The following is a 22,953-nucleotide window of genomic DNA, read 5'->3' as shown; positions in this document are numbered from 1 at the left end:
AGGGATAAGAAATGCAAATATATAAGTTAAGGAAAGACACACCTCAGGTTCTAGGAGTGCAACTGTGACATTCCTGCCTCTGATATCTGATACTGTGGGGCATGCTGTTTTGTTTCTTTGAAAAGTGAAATACAGTTTATTGTTCAAACCTGTCAATAATGCTTTTTCATTCAGACTCAGTTTCACCAGAACTTAGTAGGAATCTGGAAAGAAGTTCTAGCATAATAAAATATCTCTCTCTATATATATTGATAAAGATACATATGATATAGCTATTTCTATATATGACACGAATATGTTTAAGTATGAGAATGAAAAACAATGAATTTTCTTGGCGGTTAGGGGACGAGAGGAGTGAGGTGTAGAAAGATTTTGACGGATAAGAATAGATACTTGCACAGAAAAAAGTATGCAAACCCGCAGCAGCCCAAAGCCAACCCGGCAACCACCCTGCGGGCGCGTCAGCCCGACCAGCCCAGCGCCCCGACCCCGCCCCGCACTTCGGCGCGGCCCCGCCCTGCACCCTGGCCCCGCCCCGCATCCACGCCGGGCCCTGCATCCCCGCCGGAGCCCGGCCGCGCGGAGAACCGTCTGCAGAGCCAGGAGCTCCCCGCGCCCGAACCCCCAGGCCAGGGGGGTTGCAGCGGCTGGACGAGGAAAGATGGCCGCGCTAACGACAGTCGTGGTGGCGGCGGCAGCCACCGCTGTAGCCGGGGCTGTGGCGGGGGCGGGCGCCGCCACCGGGACCGGCGTGGGAGCAGCGCCGGTGCCTCAACAGGTAAACGAAGGAGGGCGGAAGCCTCCGGTGGCCGGTGTGGGCCCGAGGGGGCAGCAGGCCCCGGAGACGGAACGAGGCCCGCGCCCCTCGCTGAGCAGGTGTCCTTCACGGCGCGGCCGCGGGAGGCGGGAGGCGGGAGGCGCAGGCGGGAGGCGCGGTGCTGCCTCTCCTCGCTCGGGGCCTGGCACACGCCCGGCGCTGCGCTTTGTTTGTGCGCGTGTTTCACTGCTTTTATAATACAAAGCCACCTCCGTGCAGTTTTGGAGTCGAGGACGACCTAGGTGGAAATCCTGGCCCTACCTCTTCATAGTGTGTGATAGGAACAAACACACTTAACCTCTCGGTGACTCAGTTTTTTCCGTAAAAAATTGGAACTGAAATATGCACCTTTCCCGAGCCGTGGACCTTACGTCTCGGAAGTCCCCGGTACAATGCTTGGTTGGTGGCTGCTCTATTGTTCCCGCTCTGGGAGCACAAGGAGGAATCAGATATGGGGTGGTGCGTGGCAGATGTGTTTCCAGAGATCCTTTTGGGACTCCTTTCTCCACAGTGAAGACCAGAAGATCCCTCAAGGAGAATTGTTGGATCCAGTTGTTTAGGACAATGATCTTGACTCCTCTTACTCACTCACAGCCTACGCCTAAAGCACGGGCAATTCCTCTCTGTTCTTCCTTGGGAATAAACCCAGAGTCCCACTCTTCTCATCCCTTCCAGTGCTACTACCTTTGTCCACACCATCATTTCTCCCTTGGCTGAAATACTTTCCTAATTGGTTTCTATTCTTCCAGTCTTGCCTTCTTAATAAGTATTTTCAATAGCCAGGGTGATTCAGTCCAGTAATGGCACTCATGCTTAGAAGCCTCCAAGTGGTTTTTATCTTACTCAGAGTGAAAGCCAGCATCCTTTCCATGGTCTCCAGAGCCCGTGAGCTGACCTCACACCCCCCTGTCACCGCGTTTCCAGTGCCCTGCTCTGAGTCTGGTGCAGCCATTCTGGCTTCTTGGTGGTCCCTCAGACATGCCAAACACTCTCCTACCTCAGGAACTTTGTAATTGCTGTTCCCTCTGTTTGGAATGCTCTTTCCCATGGTTACCACGGTCACTGCCTTCAGATATCTGTGTTCAAATGCCATCAGCACAATAATTCTTTCCATGACCTCTCCAAACTGAATCCCCTTACCCAGCACATCCAGTCCCCCTTTCTGGTTTTCCTTTTCTCCATAACATTTACTACCATATGATATATTATATATTTCATACCTTTTTTTTTCTTTTCTAAGATTTTATTGGGGAAGGGGAACAGGACTTTATTGGGGAATAGTGTGTACTTTCAGGACTTTTGCCAAGTCAAGTTGTTGTCCTTTCAATCTTGGATGTGGAGGGCGCAGCTCAGCTACAGGTCCAGTTGCCCATTGTTAGTTGCAAGGGGCTCAGCCCACCATCCCTTGTGGGAGTCCATCCGGCAACCTTGTGGTTGAGAGCCCACTGGCCCATGTGGGAATCGAACTGGCAGCCTTCGCATTAGGAGCATGGAGCTCCAACTTCCTGAGCCACCGGTCTGGCCCCTTCATACTTATTTTTAAATAGTCTTTCTCTACCCACCACCTACACGTGGGAATGTAAACTCCATAAGGGCAGAAACTTTTGGAAGTTTTATTCAGTATTGTATTCCCAGCACCCAGAATTGTGCCTGTTTAGTCCTGGGACATAGGTTCTGACACTGTTTAGTCCTGACACCTTTCAAGGTCGCTCTAGTTGAAAGTGACTTCTTTTCTAGATGCTTATAACCATGTTTGACTTCCTGATTTGCATTTCTCACAAGTTGCCTAATATTGTTATTGATGCACACTTTTATCACTCCACTATGGTGATTTTCAGAAGTTTGCCTTCCAGGGTTGGATCAGAATCACCTATTCCAAATATTATATCAGTCTCTGGCATTTAGCAACGTCTGGAGACATTTTTAGTTGTCACAACTGTGCAGGGATGGGGGGTAGTTTGTGAGAGAGAGAGAGAGAGAGAGAGAGAGAGAGAGAGAGAGAGAGACCTGCAGGGAGGATATCGCTGGTGTCTCCTTCTCTTCTTATTAGGACACCAGTCCTATTGGTTTAGGACCCCATCCTTATGACCTCATTTAACCTTAATTACTTCCTTAAAGGCCCTATCACCAAATATAGTCACAAAGGAAATTAGGGCTTCAACATGCGAATTTGGGTGTGTGTGTGACAAAATTCAGTCCATAATAGTTCCCTTAAATTATTTTGAAGTAATTATCTTTGAAGTTTTAGAACTATTTTATATTGTGTTTTATCCTACAGGCTCCATAGGGTGTGGAATCTCATAAAATTCTCACCTATTATGAAAAGTAATAATATACCCTATTTATACTTTTTAATATTTGTAGATTATATGTTCATAATCCTTGTTAGCCATTGCCTTTCAAGACTGAAGACCGCAAATCTCTGCCCTCCTCTCAAATACCATTCCCTTCTTGATCATTTTAGCTGTTGAATTATGACTTTTTTTGAAGTATCTCTAACGGTATCACATTAGTGTATGTGCTGGTTTTGTACCAGCATAGGGCTGTATCTTCTCTTTGTTTTGTTTGTAGTGACCTTCCTGTGATCGCTGGTTCGATTCCCACATGGGCCAGTTAGCTGTGTCCTCTATAGCTAAGATTGTGAATTGTGAACAACAGCTCTCCCTGGAGCTGGGCTGCCGTGAGCAGCCAGCGGTTGGCTGCCGTGAGCTGCCATGGGCTGTTGAGTGCTGCTGTGGGCTACCGTGTGCTGCCATGAGTGGGCGGTGGCCGGTGTGAGTGGCCGGCAGCTGCTGTGGGCTGTTGTATGCTGCCATGTGCTGCCATGAGTGGCTGGCAGCCAGTGTGAGTGTTACTTAGCTGTCTGGAGTTAGTTCTTCAGTAATAGTCCTTCTGTGCCTTTAAAGGATTGCTCAAAATGAATTTCCTCTAGAAGATCACACACATGCATAGGGCTGTGTGCATGTACAGGTGTAGTAGGCTGAAGAATGTGCACCCCTCACCCCCCACATACAGACACACCAAGGATGATCACACCCTAACCCCCAACACTTGTGAATATTTGACCTTACATGATAAAAGGGGCTTTGCAGTTGTGATTGAGATGGGGAGATTATCCTGGATTATCTGGGTGGGCCAGTGTATTCACAAAAGTCCTTAGAAGAGGAAGCAGGAATATTAGAGACAGTGGTAGGAGATGTGATAATGGAAGCAAGAGGATGAAGTGATGTTAGGAAGAGGTAATAAGCTGAGGAATGAAGATGGACTCTAAAAGCTGAAAAAAAAGTAAGGAAGTGAGTTCTGCCCCGAAGCCTCCAAGAAGAATGCAGTCCTGACAACATTTTAATTTTAGACTTAACCTCCAGAACTGTAAAAAAATAAATTTGTGTTGTTTAAGCCATTAAGTTTGTTGTAAACTGATTTGTGGTAAGTTTGCTATAGTAGTAACAGGAAACTAATACATCAGAGAAGACCTGAAAAATCCTAAGATCTTATCTTTGGCTGACCTAGAGACTCTGTGCAAGCAGGAAATGAAGGCTATCGTAGAGTTGTAAACTGCTTGCTGAGTGTTGAAGGTATGCCTCAACACACACACAGACTCCCTTAGCAAAGGCCGGAAGGATTATTGGTTGAAGATATCTAAGAAAATCTCTGACTAACTGATCGTTAGCTGACAACTAAGCTCACAAAAAGATTCCAATGCCCTCAAACAAAGAAAATAGACTTTATTGAATTAGTTCAGGAAAGTGACTAAACAAACAGCAACAGCAATAAACCTGGGAGGAGAGACTCTCATTTCAGAGTCGCCACACTATATTATCTAAATTGTCCAGTTTTTAACAAAAACAAAATGAGATATGCAAAGAAACAAAGTATGGTCCACACACAGGAGAATTTTTTTTTTAAGGTCTTCCCTAAGGAAGACTAGATGTTGGACATAATAGACAAAGACTTTAAATCACCTGTTTTTATGTTTTTAAATCACCGGAATTATGTCTTACCAAATAGAAAATATCTATAAAGAGATAAAAATTATAACAAAAACAATTAAATAGAAATTCTGGAGTTAAAAAGTATACTAACGCTAATGAAAAATTCACCAGAGGGGGCTGGCCTGGTGGTTCAGGTGGTTGGAGCGCTGTGCTCCTAACGCCGAGGTTGCCGATTCGATTCCCACATGGGCCAGTAAGCTGCGCCCTGTATAGCAAAGATTGTGAACTACGGCTCTCGCCGGCGCTGGGCTGCTGTGAGCAGCCAGAGATTGGCATAAGCTGCTGTGAGCTGCCGCTGGCTACCGTGTGTCGCTGTGAGCAGCTGGTGGCCAGCGTGAGTGGCCAGCAGCTGCCATGGGCTGCAGTGTGCTGCCGTGTGCTGCCATGAGTGGCCGGCAGCCAGTGTGAGTGGCCGGCAGCCATTGTGAGTGGCTGGCAGCCGGTAAGAGCTGCCGTGAGCTGCTGTGAGCTGCCGACCAATGACCAGCGACTGACTGCCTAAGCGGGGGGAGGGGGGAGCACAAGGCTCATAACACCATCTTGGGCCAGGGAGCTGCATCCTAGACAACTAGACTGAGAAACAACAGCTTGAACTGGAGTCGGGTTTGGGGGGAGGCAGAAGAAGGGGGAAAAAATTTCACTAGAGGGACTCAACAATAAATTTGAACTGGTGGAAGAAAGAATCAGTAAACTTGAAGATAGGTCAATTCAGATTATCCAGACTGAGGAACAGAAAGAAAAAAAGAATGAAGTAAAATGAACCTGTGAGACACCATTAAACATTATGTGTAATGAGAGTCCCAGAAGGAGAGGAGACAGAAAGGGAAGAATATTTGAAGAAATAATGGCTGAAAACTCCCCAAATTAGATGAAAAAATACTAATGTATGTGTTGTTGGAACTCAACAAACTCCAAGTAGAATAAACCCAAAGACATCCATACCTAGACTCATCGTAATCAAATTATAGAAAGACAAAAACAAAAAATCTTGAGACCACCAACAGAGAAGCAACTCAACAGATACAAGGGACCCTCAATAAGATTAAGAGCTAATTTCTCAGCAGAAAACTTGGACTCCAGAAGGCAGTGGGATGACATAGTCAAAATGCTGAAAGGAAAGGACTGAACCTTGGATCCAAGTCCAGCAAAAGTATTCTCTAAAAATGAAGGAGACTATGTCAAACTAAAAAGCTTCTGCACAACAAAGGAAACCATCAAAATGAAAAAGCAACCTATTGAATGGGAGAAAATATTTGCAAATCATATTTCTGATAAGGGGTTAATATCAAAAAATATAAAGAAGTCATACATTCAATAGCCCCCCCCAAAAAAAAATTGCAAAATGGGCTGAGTACCAGTATCAAAATACCAAAATAGGCATTTTTCCAAAGAAGACATACATATGGCCAACAAGTGCGTGAAAAGTTGCTCAATGTCACTAATCAGGGAAACACAAATCAAAACTGCAGTGAGATACTATCTCACACCAATGAGAATGGCTATTATCAAATAGACGAGAAATAATAAATGTTGGCAAGGATGTGGAGGAAAGGGAACCCTTGTGCACTAATGGAGTGAATGTAAATTGGTGCAGCCACTATGGAAAATAGTATGGAGTGTCCTCAAAAATTAAAAAGAACTACCATATGATTCAGCAGTTCCACTTCTGGGTTTTTATCCAAAGGAAATGAAAACACTAACTTGAAAAGATATATACACCCCAATGCTCATTGTAGCATTATTTGCAATAGCCAAGATAGAGAAGTAACCTAGGTGTCCATCGCTGCATGAATGGATAAAATTATCCTTGAGAAACTCCATTATTGATGTTTTTATCCCTGGAAAAACAAATCCACTTTCTTACCATTTTTATTATTGAAAATAATTTTTTTTTTTTTTTATGCAGAATGATGGCTGTTTTGGTACTTCAGGTGGAATTCGTGCTTTTCAACTTCAGAACTGGAAGCAGAAAGTTAATCGGACTAGGAAAGCAGATTTTATACGCACAGCAGAAAAATTCAAAAATCAGTAAGTATAATAATACTATCTTCAAATAACATTACTAGCCATTTTATTCTGAACATTGTAAAGCTAATTCCACATCACCCTATCCAAGTCCACATTAAGTTACAGCATTTCAGTCACTAGCGTTTCAAATATAAAACAAGAAAAAGGTGGGAACTGTGATGCAAATGATAGTACACTATTTAATATAATTTTAAGTAGCGTTATTTAAATTTTATTTATTTTTACCATTTTGAAGCAGTATATTTCAAGGGAAACAAAACAGTTATTTCTTGAGATCTCATATGTCAAATATTGAATACATTTTCACTTAGCAAGGTAAGCACTTGGTAAATATTTTTGAGTGGGTGATTAATTCTAATGAAAAGTCTATACCCTTGAGTTTTTGTTTTTTTTGTGTTTTTCTGGGAATGGCATTTGAATTGGTCTCCCTCCCTTGGTCTCTGTTCCTTTCACATCCATCCTGCAAACTATAACAAGATTAATTGAGAAATTTTCATTTGTAGTGTATATGTAGTTTTTTCTTTAAAGAACCAGTGATTTTTATTGAACATTGTAAACAGCACCATGATATGATAAATATCGTGAAGAATGATACAGGAGAACTGAGAGCACCCAACCCTATCCTATAGAGAGCTTTATCAAAACACTGCTTTGAATTTATACAGTATCAATTTGCTAAGGAACCAAGAGAAAAGGAGCCTTTGTAAGAAATGGTCTCTGGGCCAGAATTAGTGGCAGTTGTCTATTTAGAAATTCTACCAATAAAAATGTATACTGTTTGAATTTTGAAAAGTTATACCATATTGTAGCTTTGGGAGACTGAAATCACACTGAATTTGTATAATACTTATACAGTATTTTTAATACTCAGAATTTGAGAGAATACAAATTTATTTTCTTTGATTTCCAAAATGCATTACTTTAGATAGAATCAGACTCTAGGTTAGGGGTTTTGGTTTATGGTAATCCACCAAGCGGTTAATGTTCATATATAGCAAACCAGTAGAATATGCCAGTATAGATAACTTGTCTACCAGTATGTGTTGGTTTTTACAGTTTTGAATAGGGTTTCTGCATCTGTTACAAGGTTTTGGAAAAACTCATTGGGAAGAGTATTAGAAAAATTCATTGTAACAGTGTTTCTATCCAACAATTCTCATTGAATACAAAGAAAAAAACACAATTTGTAATATAATTCTGTTTTATTTTACATTTACATGGCTCAGAAAAACAATACATATCCAAGGGTACATAATTGAAGGCCTCTGTTTCACCTATGACCCCCCCCGCCCACTTCCCCTCCCCTCAGACAACCACGATTTTTAGTTTCTTATGTATTCTACCAGAGTTACTTTATAATCTGTGCTTATAAGGAAATGAAAATACATACTCAAATTTTCCCTTCTTTATATAAATACTAGCATCTGTACACACTGTTCTGGATCTTGTGTTTTTGGTTTGTTTGTTTGTTTGTTTGTTTGTTTTAACTTGAGAGTATATCTTAGATACCAAGGAACTGTTGGTCTTGTCAGGCATGATAATGGCACTGTTGTTATTTAAGTCAAATATCCATAATCTCTAGAGATGCACATTGAAGTATGTTGGAGTGAAATTACATAATGTAATGGATTTACTTTCGAATACATAAGCAAAAAAAAAAAAGGGCGGGGGAAGGAAAAAGAAAATAAAAAGATGAAAGAGAGGCAAAGTTATTGAATCAGGATGATATGAGGGGTATACCCTCATCATATTGAGGGGTCAATTAACCATTCTCTACTTTTGGGTATGACTAACATTTTCATATAAAATCTTTGTTATAAAAAGAGTATATCTTGGAGATCTTTCTGTATCACTACATAGAACATGGGGCCCCTGCATTGTATTCCAGTGTATGAATGAATGTACCGTAATTTATTTAACCTTTCCCTTAGTGATGGACATTTAGGTTAATTCAATCTTTTGTTATAATAAACAATGCTGCAATTAATTGCAGTATCCACTTAGGCCCACATCATTTTGCATATGTGTGAGTGTATCTTTAGGAAAAATTCCTAAAGGTAGAAATGCTGAGTCAAAGGTATGTGAATTTGCAAATGTGGTAAATACTGCTAAATTGTCCTCCATGAGCAATTTACAGTTTGACCAGCAATGAGAGGACCTGTCTCCCCAGTTTCATCATTAGTATATGTTATTTAACTTGAGGGAGTTTTGCCAGTCTGATTGTTACAGTACAGTGTTACTATGGTCTAGTTTAAATTTCCATTTCTCTTATTGTGAGTGGTTGAGCGTCTTTTTGTATGTTTGGCAGTTTGTCTCCATTATATGTTTTGAATGCTTTTAAAGGTTAATAGTTCTAATCCAGGAATGGCAAAATGTGTCAATACTAGAAATTTCTATTTGATCAAAGTAATTTCCCCCACCAACCGTAGCCATGGGTTTCCCAGGCCTCAGCGCAGGACTCCAGTAGCTACCCTCTATCCATTCGGCTTGACCTGCAGACTGAAATCTGTTGGACATCTCTGTCCTACCCGATGCTCGGCTCCCAAGCACAAGTGCTAAGCTATGATTTCCCTCAGCCTTTGGGGCAGCCTTTGGAGCAGTTTCCTCTGTTTTCTCTGGTATGCCTTATAAATATCAATTTTTTCTCTAAGTGTGACAAAGTGAAAAGGAGTAGGAGCTCTACCTACGTTACCTCTCAGGTTGTATGAAATTAAGCCAATGGCCAGAGCCAATCCACCGCTCCTTTCCTACAGGATTAGTGGAGAAGTATTCATATTAATTTCCATTCTGGGAGAAAGGAAACAGGTGTTGAGACAATAAATGTCTTTGTCCAACCAAAATAAGTTTCTTGATAGTACAGTATTTGTTTTGTTTTGCCACAGATTCAAACTAACATTAGAACTTCTTACTGGTAGATTGACTAAATCCAAAGAAGCTTTGAAGTAAATGTACACAATATCCCTTAAATATACTAAACTTTCTGTCTTCATAGATTGTTTGCCTCTTGAAGTTTTAGTTTTATTAAATAATATTAATAACTTACATTTCCATAGTACATTTTTACTGTATAAAGTGCCCTCATATATATTATCTCATAAAATGTTGATCACAGCCTTCTTGGGTTGGGTAGTGGAGAGCTGTTATTATTCACATGTGAGTGATGACGAGGTTCGTACCAGGAAAGGTTCAATGTCCTGGTTCAGGTTACAAAGTTAATATCTCCTGTTAAAAGCAGCCATGAGCAGTGGTGCCGGCCATTTTCAGGCCACAGTGAGATTGAATTGGAAACAATGGCCAAAGGCTTCTGTATTTTCAAAGCAAGTGTATGACTGCATGTTCTTAAATTAACATTTTATAATTTAACCATTCAAATTACTTTTGAGTTTAGTTGAACTTAACTCTTTTCTAACCACTATTTTGACTTCTTAACTTTATTATTCAAGTAATTATATTTTGACTCCTTAGATGAATTAATCCAAATATAAAGTACTGGTTATTATGAGTGTCTTCATATGTTAAACAATTTAAAATATTTAAGTCATATTTCTACCATTTGTTTCTTTTCCTAAAGAGTTATTAACATAGAAAAAGATAAACACAGTCATTTCTACAACCAAAAAAGTGACTTCAGAATTGAGTATAGTATGCTGGAAGAATTGGAAAATAAATTGATTAACAGCAGGAAAACAGAAAGTAAGTTGAGTGCATGATGAACAAAAACTATCAAGTGATACAAAGTTGTAGTTTTGTCCTGTGCTTCGTATTTGTGCATTGACTGTGTTATACTTTCTATCAAGGTACTTTCTAATAAAGTAATGAGTGTCCTTTAGAGATATGAATTTTTTCAGGTCACTGTTTAGTGATTTGAACTGGTTTGTCAATTTAGTAGGAAAAAGATAATTTTGGGTTTGGGTTGAAAAACCGGTTAATGTTATTAAAATTTCTTAACATAAAGGGAAATTGATTCTTGGACTGTCTGATCTTAGCTCATCACCCTAGTATTGTTGACTGGGACCTGGACTAAGTAAACATCAACAGATTCAGAACCTGTACTTGATAGTATTGTTCGAAGTGATCAGATCACGTAATTGCTTAAGCCTGAGTTTACTTGTCCGTGACATAAAACCTACCATTTCTACCTCATGGAAGCTGTCCTATGTATCCCATGAGATACTATATGAGAAAGTGCCTTATATATTGTACAAAAAATGTTTTATTGTTTACTATGACTGTCAATCGTTAATAGTGTACTAAATGTTGGACTTAAAAAAGAATTCTACAAGAATACCTTGTTTCATTGTAGAGTATTTTTTATGTGTTGAACAATACTTATGTTATAATAAAAAAAACTGCATAGCATTGCTTAAAGGAAAAGTAATAGTTATGAACTAACTAAGCTTTATAAAATATTGTCTTACATAGAGATTATACTGCTTATGTAATCCTGTATAGCCAAATAAAAGCAACTCTTGACAAGTTTTTTCCTTTCAGAATATAAGATTACACTGTTTTAAAGTCATCTTTTGTCAGGTAGTGGCAAAAATCATTCTCCCTCTTCTGTTTGAATGACAACTGGACCAAATATAAAAACCAAATTTTCAGTTTTCTCTTCTTGATTCATAGAGAAATCTAAACATCTCTAGTTTAATACTTCTTAGTTTCCCTCAGTTCTTTTGTAGACAACTGGGAGGCTGGTCTTATTATCGCTCCATCACGCCATTAAGTAGAATGTCTCCATTCTCTGCATTTTAAGTCACTTGATTTTTTCTTTTTTAAGGCAACTTTTTTTTTTTTTACATTTTTCTTTTTGTTCTGCACTTTTGCCTCTCTTTGTTCACCTTTGTATTTATCTTATCTAAGAGAGGAAGGAGTGCACTGTCTTAGTGGAATGATATAGAAGTTTCCCCTTCCCATATTACAGCTAGAAGTAGTAAATACCTTTTTCTTACCCCAAGTATCATGACACAATTTGAATTTTAGCCTGTGTTTGTGCAATAATGTACTTCCATGGTTTGCCTGTACAGAGTGGTTCCAAATGAATAAAAAGGATCACTTGCCCTATAGTGGTATCACTTGTAGCTGATCAAACTATGGCAGAAACAAAACAAAAAACACTTTTCTAATTACTTAACTTTACTGGAGAAGTTTCTTGACCTAAAGTTCCAACAGTGTTTAAGACCCTATAAAATACGTTAGGTAAAGTTTCTGCTTTTATGGATATCTTGAATTTTAATTAAAAAAAACAACAAGTCAAAAAGAACAAACCTCACACATATGTTTTTGAGATGTGTCTTGGATATTAGCACTGACTCCAGGCCTATAGATAAACTTTTTTTTAAAAAATTGCTTTTAAGGACTCTGGGGCACAGCTGTTTGGTGCTTTGTGCTCATTTGTAAAAAGGTTGCAAAAAAATAAAAAAGGGAGGGCATAAAGTAACCAAAGATGTTAAAATAATATTACTATTATATATATATATTATACAAATATATACATATGTATGAATGTAAGTGCGCATATATGATGTTAGCCTAATAATGTAAATATATATTAAAATAAGATTATTCCTTCAGAAAGAAAACATGAAAGAAGAATCCAGTCTTTCTCCTGCTGATACAGAACAGCTGAAAATGTCTTTGAGCCCATCCTCTGTTTTTCATGCTTTTATTATGGGCCTAACATTTCCGGCTGGTCTTTTAGAAGAGCTTGGCAACCTCTATATATATATAGCATATATACCACTAACTGGCAGCTAAGACACCTCATCAAGGCCACGATGCTGACAGCAGTGGGTATTACTGGCCCCCATCTCAGAGGAGCTGGTTAGATGAAATTAATTCTCATTAGGAAGTTGATCAGTATTCATAGAATTAATACTGGCTAGACAGCTTTAATATTCCAACAACAGAGCTGAGATCTATTTCAAATTCTATTTCCATAAATTATAACAAATTGAAAAGAAAAAACTGTTGGAGAACAAAACATGACTAAGCCTGAGCTGCTGATCCATGTATTTAAAAGTGTCCAATAACTCAGTCTCCACAGTCAAAAAAAGAGGGAGAGACATTTCCTTAGCAGAAGTTAGATTAATATTTAACCCCATTGTGCTTTAAAATACTGGAGGAAATTGAGAGATGCTTTATTTAGAGCAAGGGTACTTAAAATGTTCAGGCTGTTTGACACTTATAAATAATCATCTTTTGTTCATTATTTAATTGCTCTTGGCTATTGTTTGCCTGTGATGATGATCAGTCTTATGTATAGAATCCTGAATTATAAACACATTTATCATAGAATTATTTTAAAGCACATACTTCTTCCTTATAGGAGCAAAAATCCAGCAACAATTGGCCAAAATACAGAATAATGTGAAGAAACTTCAGCATCAGTTAAAAAATGTGAAGCCTACACCTGATTGTAAGTAAATTTCAATTTTATACTCTTTTTTATGTATTAGTATTTTCTATTGTTCATTAGAAAAATTTATACTTTTCTAGTAAGAATGGTTCTATTTGGTATTAATGGAGATAAGCCCTACTTTATTGGTTAGCAATTAATAAGGATACATTGGAGAACTGTACTACAAGGTCAGACAATTAAGTTCACGAACTCATCCTAGAAAAAGTGCTACATAGCTCATTGCTGAATATGACTACCGTCAACTTCAAAGTGCTCCCCTTGGTACTGATGCCAGCGTCTAGTCCACCCTTCAAAGCGGTTTTGGAACTCTTTTTCTGGAATGGCCTTCTGAGTTGTCGTCGTATTACCCTTGATGTCCTGAATGTCATCAAAATATCTTCTTTTCAATATTTCCTTTATCTTCAGGTAAAGAAAGAAGTCATTGGGGGGCAGATCAGGTGAATGGGGAGGGTGTTCCAAAACAGTTACTTGTTTACTGGCTAAAAACTCCCTCACAGACAGTGCTGTGTGAGCTGGTGCATTGTCGTGATGCAGTAGCCATGAATTGTTGGCAAAAAGTTTAGGTCGTCTAACTTTTTCACGCAGCCTTTTCAGCACTTCCAAATAGTAAACTTGGTTAACTGTTTGTCCAGTTGGTACGAATTCGTAATGAATAATCCCTCTGATGTCAAAAAAGGTTAGCAACATCTTTGCAACAAGTTCACGAACTTAATTGTCATACCTCGTGTGTGTGTGTGTGTGTGTGTGTGTGTGTGTGTGTGTGTGTGTGTGTGCGTGTGTACACACATAAAAGAAAGTTAGCCACAACATTTTGTTAAATAAGAACTTCAAGTCACAAAACAGTATGTGTAGTATGGAAACGTTTGTAAATAATATTTAATGATATGTGTGCATATGGAAAAATCCCTAATCAGAAAAAAAATTATAGTCATAAAAATTACCTTTTAAAAGCACATTTTTCTTATCGTTTAGTCAAAGAAATGTTTTTAAATTAAGGGAACATTCCATTTTTCCCCCTAGTATTTATTTCTTGGTCATACTGAAATATGACATAATTTTTCCCTTTTTTTACAGTTGTTGAAAAGCTCAGAGAAATGATGGAAGAAATTGAAAATGCAATTAATACTTTTAAGGAAGAGCAGAGGTTGATGTATGTTTTAAATGTACTTTAATGTAAAAGTATTGACCTTTATTAATAAGCCTGAATACTTTATTAATAACTCCATTAGGTTATTATATACAAATCATTTTATTGTTATACATTTCATGTTAGTCTTACACAAAAGTAATAAACACCTCTCTTAAGTTTTAGATTGCTTTTCAGGTTTAAAGTGAATTTTCATTTGTATTTGGACACTATAAAATCTCAAATAAGAATTTGAAAGATTGTTTTATTCTCTGAGGAAACACTTTTAAGACATACGAGGTGTGACCAAACAATACAATGAATGTTTAAATAAAAAATTTATTACAGTAAAAGACACATTGGCATTAGTCCCCCTCAAAATACTCCCCCTTTCTTTGAACACACTTATCCCATCCTTCTTGCCACTTTCTGAAGCAGTTCTGGAAGTCCTCTTTTGTGAGTGTCTTTAGTCATGCTGTCATGGCAGCCTCGAGGTCCTGAATCATTTTGACTTTGGGGAAGAGCCAGAAGTCACATGTGCCAGATCCAGTGAATAAGGTGGATGAGGACACACCACAATGGTTTTATTTGACAGACAGAAATTGCCATACACCAGAAGCGATGTGTGACAGAGTGTTGTCATGATGGAGGATGATTTACAGGACACTTTAATACACACCTTCTTTCAACTGTAGCTCACACCCAACTGACTGCACTGAATAAGTAGAAACCTGTCACACACTATTACTAAGGTTTGATGCGCGGCTTCCCATTGAAGATCCCTGCCTTTCCATTCGATGGCACTTGGCAGCAGCATTCACCGTATTTCTTGATCACAACAGTAAGTCTCCCTGTCACACATCGCTTCTGGTACAGCAACTTCTGTCAAATAAAAGCATTATGATGTGTCCTCATCCACCTTATTCACGGATCTGCCACCATGTGACTTCTGGCTCTTCCATAAAGTAAAAATGACCATGAATGGTAAACATCTTGAATTGATTCAGGACATCGAGGCAGCCACAACAGCACAAATAAAGACATTCACAAAAGAAGACTTCCAGAACTGCTTCAGAAAGTGGCAAGAAGAATGGGATAAGAATATTTGAAGTGAGGGGGAGTGTTTTGAGGGAGATTAATGGCAGTATGTCTTTCACTGTAATAAATAATTAAAGGCAATGTGTCTTTTACTGTAATAAATATTTTTTTTATTTAAACATTCACCGTATTGTTTGATCACACCTTATAGATTTATAAATGTTAATAATGGTAAGTGGAGAAGATGACATGGAAAGAGCAATAATTAAATTTGAGGAAAAAATAAAGGGTTGATATAGATTGGTTTGTATCTTTTTCAAACTTTATTTTTGAAATTTTAGATATGAAGAGCTTATTAAAGAAGAGAAAACAACTAATAATGAGTTGAGTGCCATATCAAGAAAAATTGACACATGGGCTTTGAGTAATTCAGAAACAGAGAAAGCTTTCAGAGCAATGTCAAGCAAAGTTCCTATAGACAAAGTAACTGCAAGTACTCTTCCAGAAGAAGTGGTAGATTTTGAAAACTTCCTTCAGCAAACGGGAGGGCGACAAGGGGGCTGGGATGCTTATGATCACCAGAACTTTGTAAAGGTGAGAAACAAACACAAAGGGAAGGCAACATTTATGGGAGAAGTTCTAGAACACCTTCCTGGAAGAACACAGGATGAAGTTCAACAGCATGAGAAATGGTATCAAAAATTTCTGGCCCTAGAAGAAAGAAAAAAAGAGGTAATAATAATTATAATAGCTATTATTTGTTATATATTTCTGTGTTCTAGGCACTGTGCTAAATTCTTTAATATGTATTATTAACTTTACAACAATTCCTTGAGGTATAGTGTAGTTTTTCCCCCCATCTTATGGTAGGTGAAATAGCATTGAGAAGTTAAATAACTTTACTTAATAAATGGAACTACAGTTGGACTTTCTCAACGCCAAACATTTCTACCCCAATTTGGGCCAGAAAATTCCTGATTCTGGACAAAACCCTCTGTGTCCACCAGAAATGTGGGATGTTCACATCTAACAGGATTTTGATAAAAGGCACCTTAACTAGCAAAGGCCACACTGTTTTCAGTAGAAAATTAAGAGGCAGTAGAAAAAATTCTTTTGACTCTTAAAAGTTCCACTGAGATTTGGAACTTCAGCCTCGTTGCTTAGTTTGAAAGATTCACAATTTAGGCTACCCCAGAGAAAAGAGTAACTTAAGTGTAGCAAATATCTAAAAAGTTCCATTTTAACAAAAGTGTTCTGGCTGTGGTTTAGATTAGGACTAGGACTTTTTAACCTTAGCACAGTTGACTATTTGGCCTCGCTAGTTCTTTGCTATGAGGGGCGTCATGTGCATTGCAGGATGGTTAGCAGCGTCCCTGGCCTCCACCCACTAGATGCTAGTAATACCCCTTTAATTGTGATTATCACAAATGTCTCCAGACATTGCCAGATGTCCCCTGGAGGGCAAAAATCACCCCTGGTTGAAAACCATGGGTTTATATAATCTAAGTCTGAGTCACTTTTTTTGTAGACTTCAGCTATATTAAACTTCAATTTGCTTATTTAACAATAAAAATATGACTGTTCAACAGATGACATACCTAAGGAGCATTAAAGAAATATGAATTTCACATTTAGTCTAATTTTTAGAGGAAATAGCTGGGGTTTATTGCTTTATCCCTCCAAAATTACTTAAATGTAGGAAGATAGAAATTTTTTGAAACATTAAGTCATTTTTAAAAATTCAAAATAACAAGCTATTAGGAATTTTTGGGGCTGTTTCCCAGGATACTGAAAACATGGGGTCCCTGGACCATCAAAGTGGTCCTTGGACCAGCAAAATTAGCATCACCGGGGAACTTGTTAGAATTTTCCAGGCCCCAACCCCAGACCTGTTCCGAACTTTGGGGATGGGGCTCAGGAATCTGTCTTTTAACAAGTCCTCTAGGTTATTCTGTTACAAGTTAGTTTGAGAAACACCTCTTTAGGGAAAAAGAACACACAGTGCCTCTTGTAATAAAGGTGAAGCACCTTGATTCTAGCTTACTCTTTTTGTTCCCAACCACTGTTTCCTGATACTTGATAATTGATTGAATGTAGGGATGTGGTAGGAAAGGGTGTGAAAGTGGAGGTGCCATTTATTGAAGTAGGACATGTTGGAGGAAAAGAAGAAAATTTGAGGGGAAACATCAGGAATGTAATTTTATATCTACTGAGTTTAAACGCTAAGTAGGACACTTAACCATTTTTATCTCCTACTTCTTCGAATGTGTTCTGTGTTTGCCTAAATGAAGGCACATATTTTCATACATGCCCTGAAATTTGTGGCCTGAGTACCCTTGCTTATCTTCCTCTCACTTTCTGGAAGGAACCTCCATTATTTCTTTCCCTCTCAACTACCAGTGTATCAAAATCTGCCCAAATCAGATGCTGCTTCCTTCTTGCCCTCAATCATAAGTAATCCCTCAGAATTTCACTAACACTTCGTTTATATTCTAAAATATATTCTAGATACATACACTAGAATGTATTCTAGTATTTATGCATATATCTTATCTCACCTAGAACAGTGCTACTCAAATTTGGTCCATGGACTGGATGTTAGTTTGCAAATTGTTACTGGTCTTCAGTGAGATAAAGTGATTACACCAAAATCAGCTACCCAGTAAGCATGCTGTTTAGTTCAGTTGACTTTTTTGTCATAGGAAGCTTTTTCATTGAAGAAAGCGGTGCACTGATTTATGTTCTGGCACGAATCCCTGATATTATTGTGGACTGGCATATTAAGTAGCACTGTACTAAATGGCAGGTGGCACTGTTTTAATCCTCTGTGGTTCCTACCACATTGCCTTTCATATAGTACACATTCCATAAGGAGTTATTGAATGAATGAATGATACACCATGAGGAAAGATGAAGAAACAGTTTCCTGACTTGAGGGGAAAGGAATTCAGTAGAAGTATCCTTCATGACAGCGAAGGCTACTATTAGGTTGGTACAAAAGTAATTGCAGTGTAAAAGGTTAAAAATAATTGCAAAAACTGCAATTACTTTTGCACCAACCTAATAGAATTTTAAATAATCTTTACATACCCTGTGTAAAGCTATGAAGTTGTTTTGCTTTTTTTTTTTTTTTTAAACACTTATAAAGCATTACATGCCAGGCACTGACTCATTTAATCTTCACAGCAACCCTGTTCGAGAGGTATTACCTACCATTTTTACAGATGAGCAAAATGAAGACAGAGAACTTTAGTGACTCATCCAAAGTCACATCTAGTAAATGGCAAAGCCATGATTTGGTATTAAATAGCCTGGTTTCAGAGCCCATGCTCTAAAACCACCTCACTTTTAATTCCTCTTCTGATACTCGACCAGACAAAAGTCACTCAGAAAGAATTCTGAGCCTAGAAAGAGGATTTGGAAACAGAAGTGAGATATCAGAGGAAAAGGATATTTCTTCTCACACAAACGAATGAGGAGTGGTCCTTGTGAACCTGGGGATTAAGAGAGAAAGAGATAAGCCTAAAGAATAAACCATTATTCAGTGTTTTAAAAGACATATTAACTTTTTTAAATGGAAGTAGAAAACATTGCATTGGTTTAAACAAACAAACAAACAAACAAAAACACTTGAACACCTAAGCAATCAGCATCCTGCAATCTTCTTTCTAGAAAGATGGATTTGAGGGTTGTATTTTAAAGTGCTTTTGGTTATTAAAAATATTTTTCTCTTCCTGTCTTTTTAAATCATTTAGTCTATCCAGACTTGGAAAACTAAAAAACAGCAAAAAAAAAAGGAAATTTTCAAGTTAAAGGAGAAGGCAGAAAACATACCTATGCTTTTTCATAATAAACAAGAAGATAATCAAAAACAAAAAGAAGAGCAAAGAAAGAAGCAGAAATTGGCAGTTGAAGCTTGGAAAAAACAGAAAAGTATAGAAATGTCAATGAAATATGCTTCCCAGTTAAAAGAAGAGGAAGAGAAAGAGAAAAAGCAGCAAAAAGAGCGCCAACGTCAGTTTAAACTAAAATTATTACTAGAAAACTATACCCAGCAGAAGAAAGAACAGGAAGAATTTTTAAGACTCGAAAAGGAGATAAAGGAAAAGGCAGAAAAGGCAGAAAAAAGGAAAACTGCTGCTAATGAAATTTCCAGATTTCAAGAAAGAGTGAGTAAATATGTTTCCTAGGCAGTTTGTCAGTGCTACACCGAGGTATAACTTCCAGATTCAGTCCAGCAAAAACTGATTGCTGCTTATATGTTGGGCTTGTACCTACCAAAATGAGTAAGCCAAAGATAGATGTACAAGTATGAGATTTCAGTATAATGTGGTAAGTAGCGTGGTGATTGAGGTGTGGACAGAGAGCTTTAGGAGGTGGATATACAGTGAGGGAAGCTTACCATAGTTATGAATATCTGAGAGAAGGTGATACCTGATTCGAGTCTTGAAGAAGAAAGGGAAGGAAAGGGAGAGCCTTCCTAGCAGAGAGAACAGCATGAATGGCACCTTGGAAAAGGGTAGCAGTGTGGTTTGTGGGGGAAGTTATAAATACTTCAGTATTCTTAGGGCATCAAGTGGAAGATGGGAACCAGCAGGAGACAAGGCTGGAAAGGTAGCCACAGGCCAGGTCATGAATGTCTTGTCTTCTCCGCCAAACTCCCTTTTCCCCATAAGTGATTTGCTTGCTTCTTCACTGTCCATCTCCCCACCATAATATAAGCACCATGAGGGCAGAGGTTTTGCCCCTTTGTTTATCCCTGTACCTGTACATTGTAGATACTCAGTGTATACTTAAAGGAATACAGGTTATTGCTGAGAGGTGGAATTCTAATTTATCTTAAACAAATATATACAAGAAAAATGCTAATCAAAAAGATTGCAATCTTATCAACAAAGTGGAATTCAGTCCAGAGTATTAGAAAAGACAAGGAAGTGTACTTTAAAATGAAAAAGGGTACAAATGAGATATGACTGCTATGAATATAAGCATTATGGAATGTTATATGCATCAAAATACATAGCAATAACATTTGTAAAGCAAAAAACAAAGGAAGTACAAAAAAATAGACAAAAACACATTAATAGTGGAATTTCTTTTAGTCGCTCTAAAAAAATATATATCTCCCTAAATAACAAAATGCCTCCCTGTTCCCTAAAAAGGCCAGCAGGCCACATCATAAGAAATGTTAACCTGTAAAACAAAAAAATATAGTATGACAGATCTAAAACTAGACATACCTGTATTGATAAGTGAAAATGGGCTTAACTCCTATTAAAAGGAGTTTTGGACTGAACTATAAGAGATACCTAAAAGAAAGTGATTCAGAAAGGATGTGTATGTATTATATTCAGAGAAAAATTTGGCTCTAATTTGTTGGAAAAGGTGAATATTAAAGGAGTTGATATTTAAAGTAATTTAATTTTACTTCTAAGCAACTAAACTTTGCAACAAATTCTAGTTAATTTTTCCTTTTTTTTTAAATTAAAGTTTATTGGGGTGACAATTGTTAGTAGAGTTACATAGGTTTCAGGTGTACGATTCTGTAATACATCATCTATATATTACATTGTGTGTTCACCACCCAGAGTCAGTTCTCCTTCCATCACCATATATTTGATCCCTTTTACCCTCATTTACCCCTTACTCTCCCCCCTTACCCTCTGGGTAACCACTAAACTATTGTCTGTGTCTATGAGTGTTTGTTTCTTCATTTATTTGTCTTGTTCTTTTGTTATTTTCTAATTTTGCTTTCTCAATATTATCCTTTTTTGTTGGTATATTTTTTTTAGGATTTATATAAACTTGAATTGAAAATTCTTGATAGACAGTCAAAGGAGGATGAAAAGGCAGAAAAACAAAGAAGACTGGCAAAATTAAAAGAAAAGGTATTCTGTACTGGGATTAATTCCTTTTTATTTTTATTATCCTAATTCCTTGATTTGTAAGGATACAAACATAAAATCCATTTTTTTTATATTCAGTTTTATTTCTGTATCATTTCCTTTAAATTTCACATTCACTTACATATTACATAGCCTAACTTAGTACAATTTAATCAACTATTTGAATTCTACCATTTCACATTATAAGCATCTCATGTTTTTCCCCTAAATTAATTCTCTCTACCTACTCTGTTCTTTTCTTCATTCTTTTTATATAAGCCTCTACTTTTAGACCTATGACAGCTATGAGCATTGCTTAATCACAGTGGTGATACTCATAGCTAAAGATGTTGGTGACTCTAATGGATAAAACAAAGAACTTACTGGTGGGTGTTTATCCTAAATTTATTGTCTGGCTGTACCAATATTATTATACTTTGCTGCATTACATTTCCCTCATAATAAGAGTAGAAAAAAATAGGACAATAGAAATAGAATAACTGAACTAGAAAAAAGAAACTAAATTAGCAGTTTATTAATAGATTGATGTAGTCCCAATTTATTTTAGCTATAGGAGAACAATTAGAAATTTACTAAAGGTTATTAACAGTTTTATTTTTTAGTTAATATTAAGTATTTTTCTTAAAACTGCTCTTTGTTACTAAGGATCTTACTCATAAGTACAAACTTAATAAGTCATATAAATTAACTGGCACTCATTTTACTTCTGATTACAGGTTGAAAACAATGTTAGCAGAGATCCCTCTAGACTTTACAAACCTACCAAAGGTTGGGAAGAACGAACCAAAAAGATAGGACCAACAGGCTCTGGGCCACTTCTACATATCCCACATAGGTAAGAGGAGTTGGAATGGGTGTTCACTTTATAATAATTTAATGACTACGTTTATATTTTATCAATTTCTGTATGTGTACTTTACAGTAAAAAGTTGATAAAGCAAATCTATAGACATTTTTTAAAGTTAACATTTAATCAGTTAGGATTTTTAAAAAATTTCCCATGTATTTATAATTGCTCTTCTCTTTTTCTTCTTAGGGCTATTCCAACCTGGAGACAAGGAGTTTAGAAAAGAATATGAGATAATGAAATTGGTATTCAGTGATGAGAATGTTAGCATATTCAGTTATAATAGGACAGAGTGACTAACCATGTTCTTTAAATATCACTAGTCTAGTCAGATTGATTATTGTGTTATGTGAATTGACAGGTATCAAGTTCCATTTGGTATTGTCATTAGTATTTCCTGTTAGTATATACTAAGAAGGTATTTAATGTGTATGCTGGCCCTATTATTGATATAAAAGTTTATTGATGAATACGTTTATGTTACAAACAGTATTTCATTTAAATACTCAGAACATTTCAAAGATATTTTGTTTTTGTCATGGCATTGCAAAATAAATTGGGACAATCACAGAATGACATTTTTCAAACCAAAATTTTATAACATTTATATCTTGGAGGTAAATTAGCTTGAGTAACAAAAGTGTACAGTTTTTGTTTTGTTTTGTTATGAAATAAGTACTTTTTCTAAGTTTAACAAATTGGTAATTTGTCAGTTACTACATTTTTGTGTAATAAATATTTTCTATTTCTTTGAAGCATGCTTTGTTTTATATAAAGAATA

At 37.3% G+C, this 22,953-nt stretch overlaps 1 protein-coding gene across 1 annotated transcript; it reads left to right on the top strand.

Annotated features, from left to right (window-relative positions):
- Positions 1-515: 515 nt before the first annotated feature.
- On the top strand, positions 516-22,932 carry CCDC112 (coiled-coil domain containing 112). Its single transcript, XM_019727817.3, has 10 exons — positions 516-778; positions 6,716-6,837; positions 10,409-10,530; positions 13,163-13,252; positions 14,330-14,405; positions 15,761-16,151; positions 19,175-19,588; positions 21,212-21,307; positions 22,042-22,160; positions 22,362-22,932. The coding sequence occupies exons 1-10, from the start codon at positions 662-664 to the stop codon at positions 22,390-22,392; spliced, it is 1,578 nt and encodes a 525-aa protein (XP_019583376.2). The 5' UTR covers positions 516-661; the 3' UTR covers positions 22,393-22,932.
- Positions 22,933-22,953: the final 21 nt, after the last annotated feature.

Source organism: Rhinolophus sinicus, chromosome 3, assembly GCF_057876585.1.
Source record: "Rhinolophus sinicus isolate RSI-liver-muscle chromosome 3, RSI-T2T, whole genome shotgun sequence".
In the NCBI taxonomy this organism is placed as follows: domain Eukaryota; kingdom Metazoa; phylum Chordata; class Mammalia; order Chiroptera; family Rhinolophidae; genus Rhinolophus; species Rhinolophus sinicus.
The sequence above is the reverse complement of the archived record's forward strand: the minus strand, read 5'-3'. Positions and strand labels throughout refer to the sequence as shown.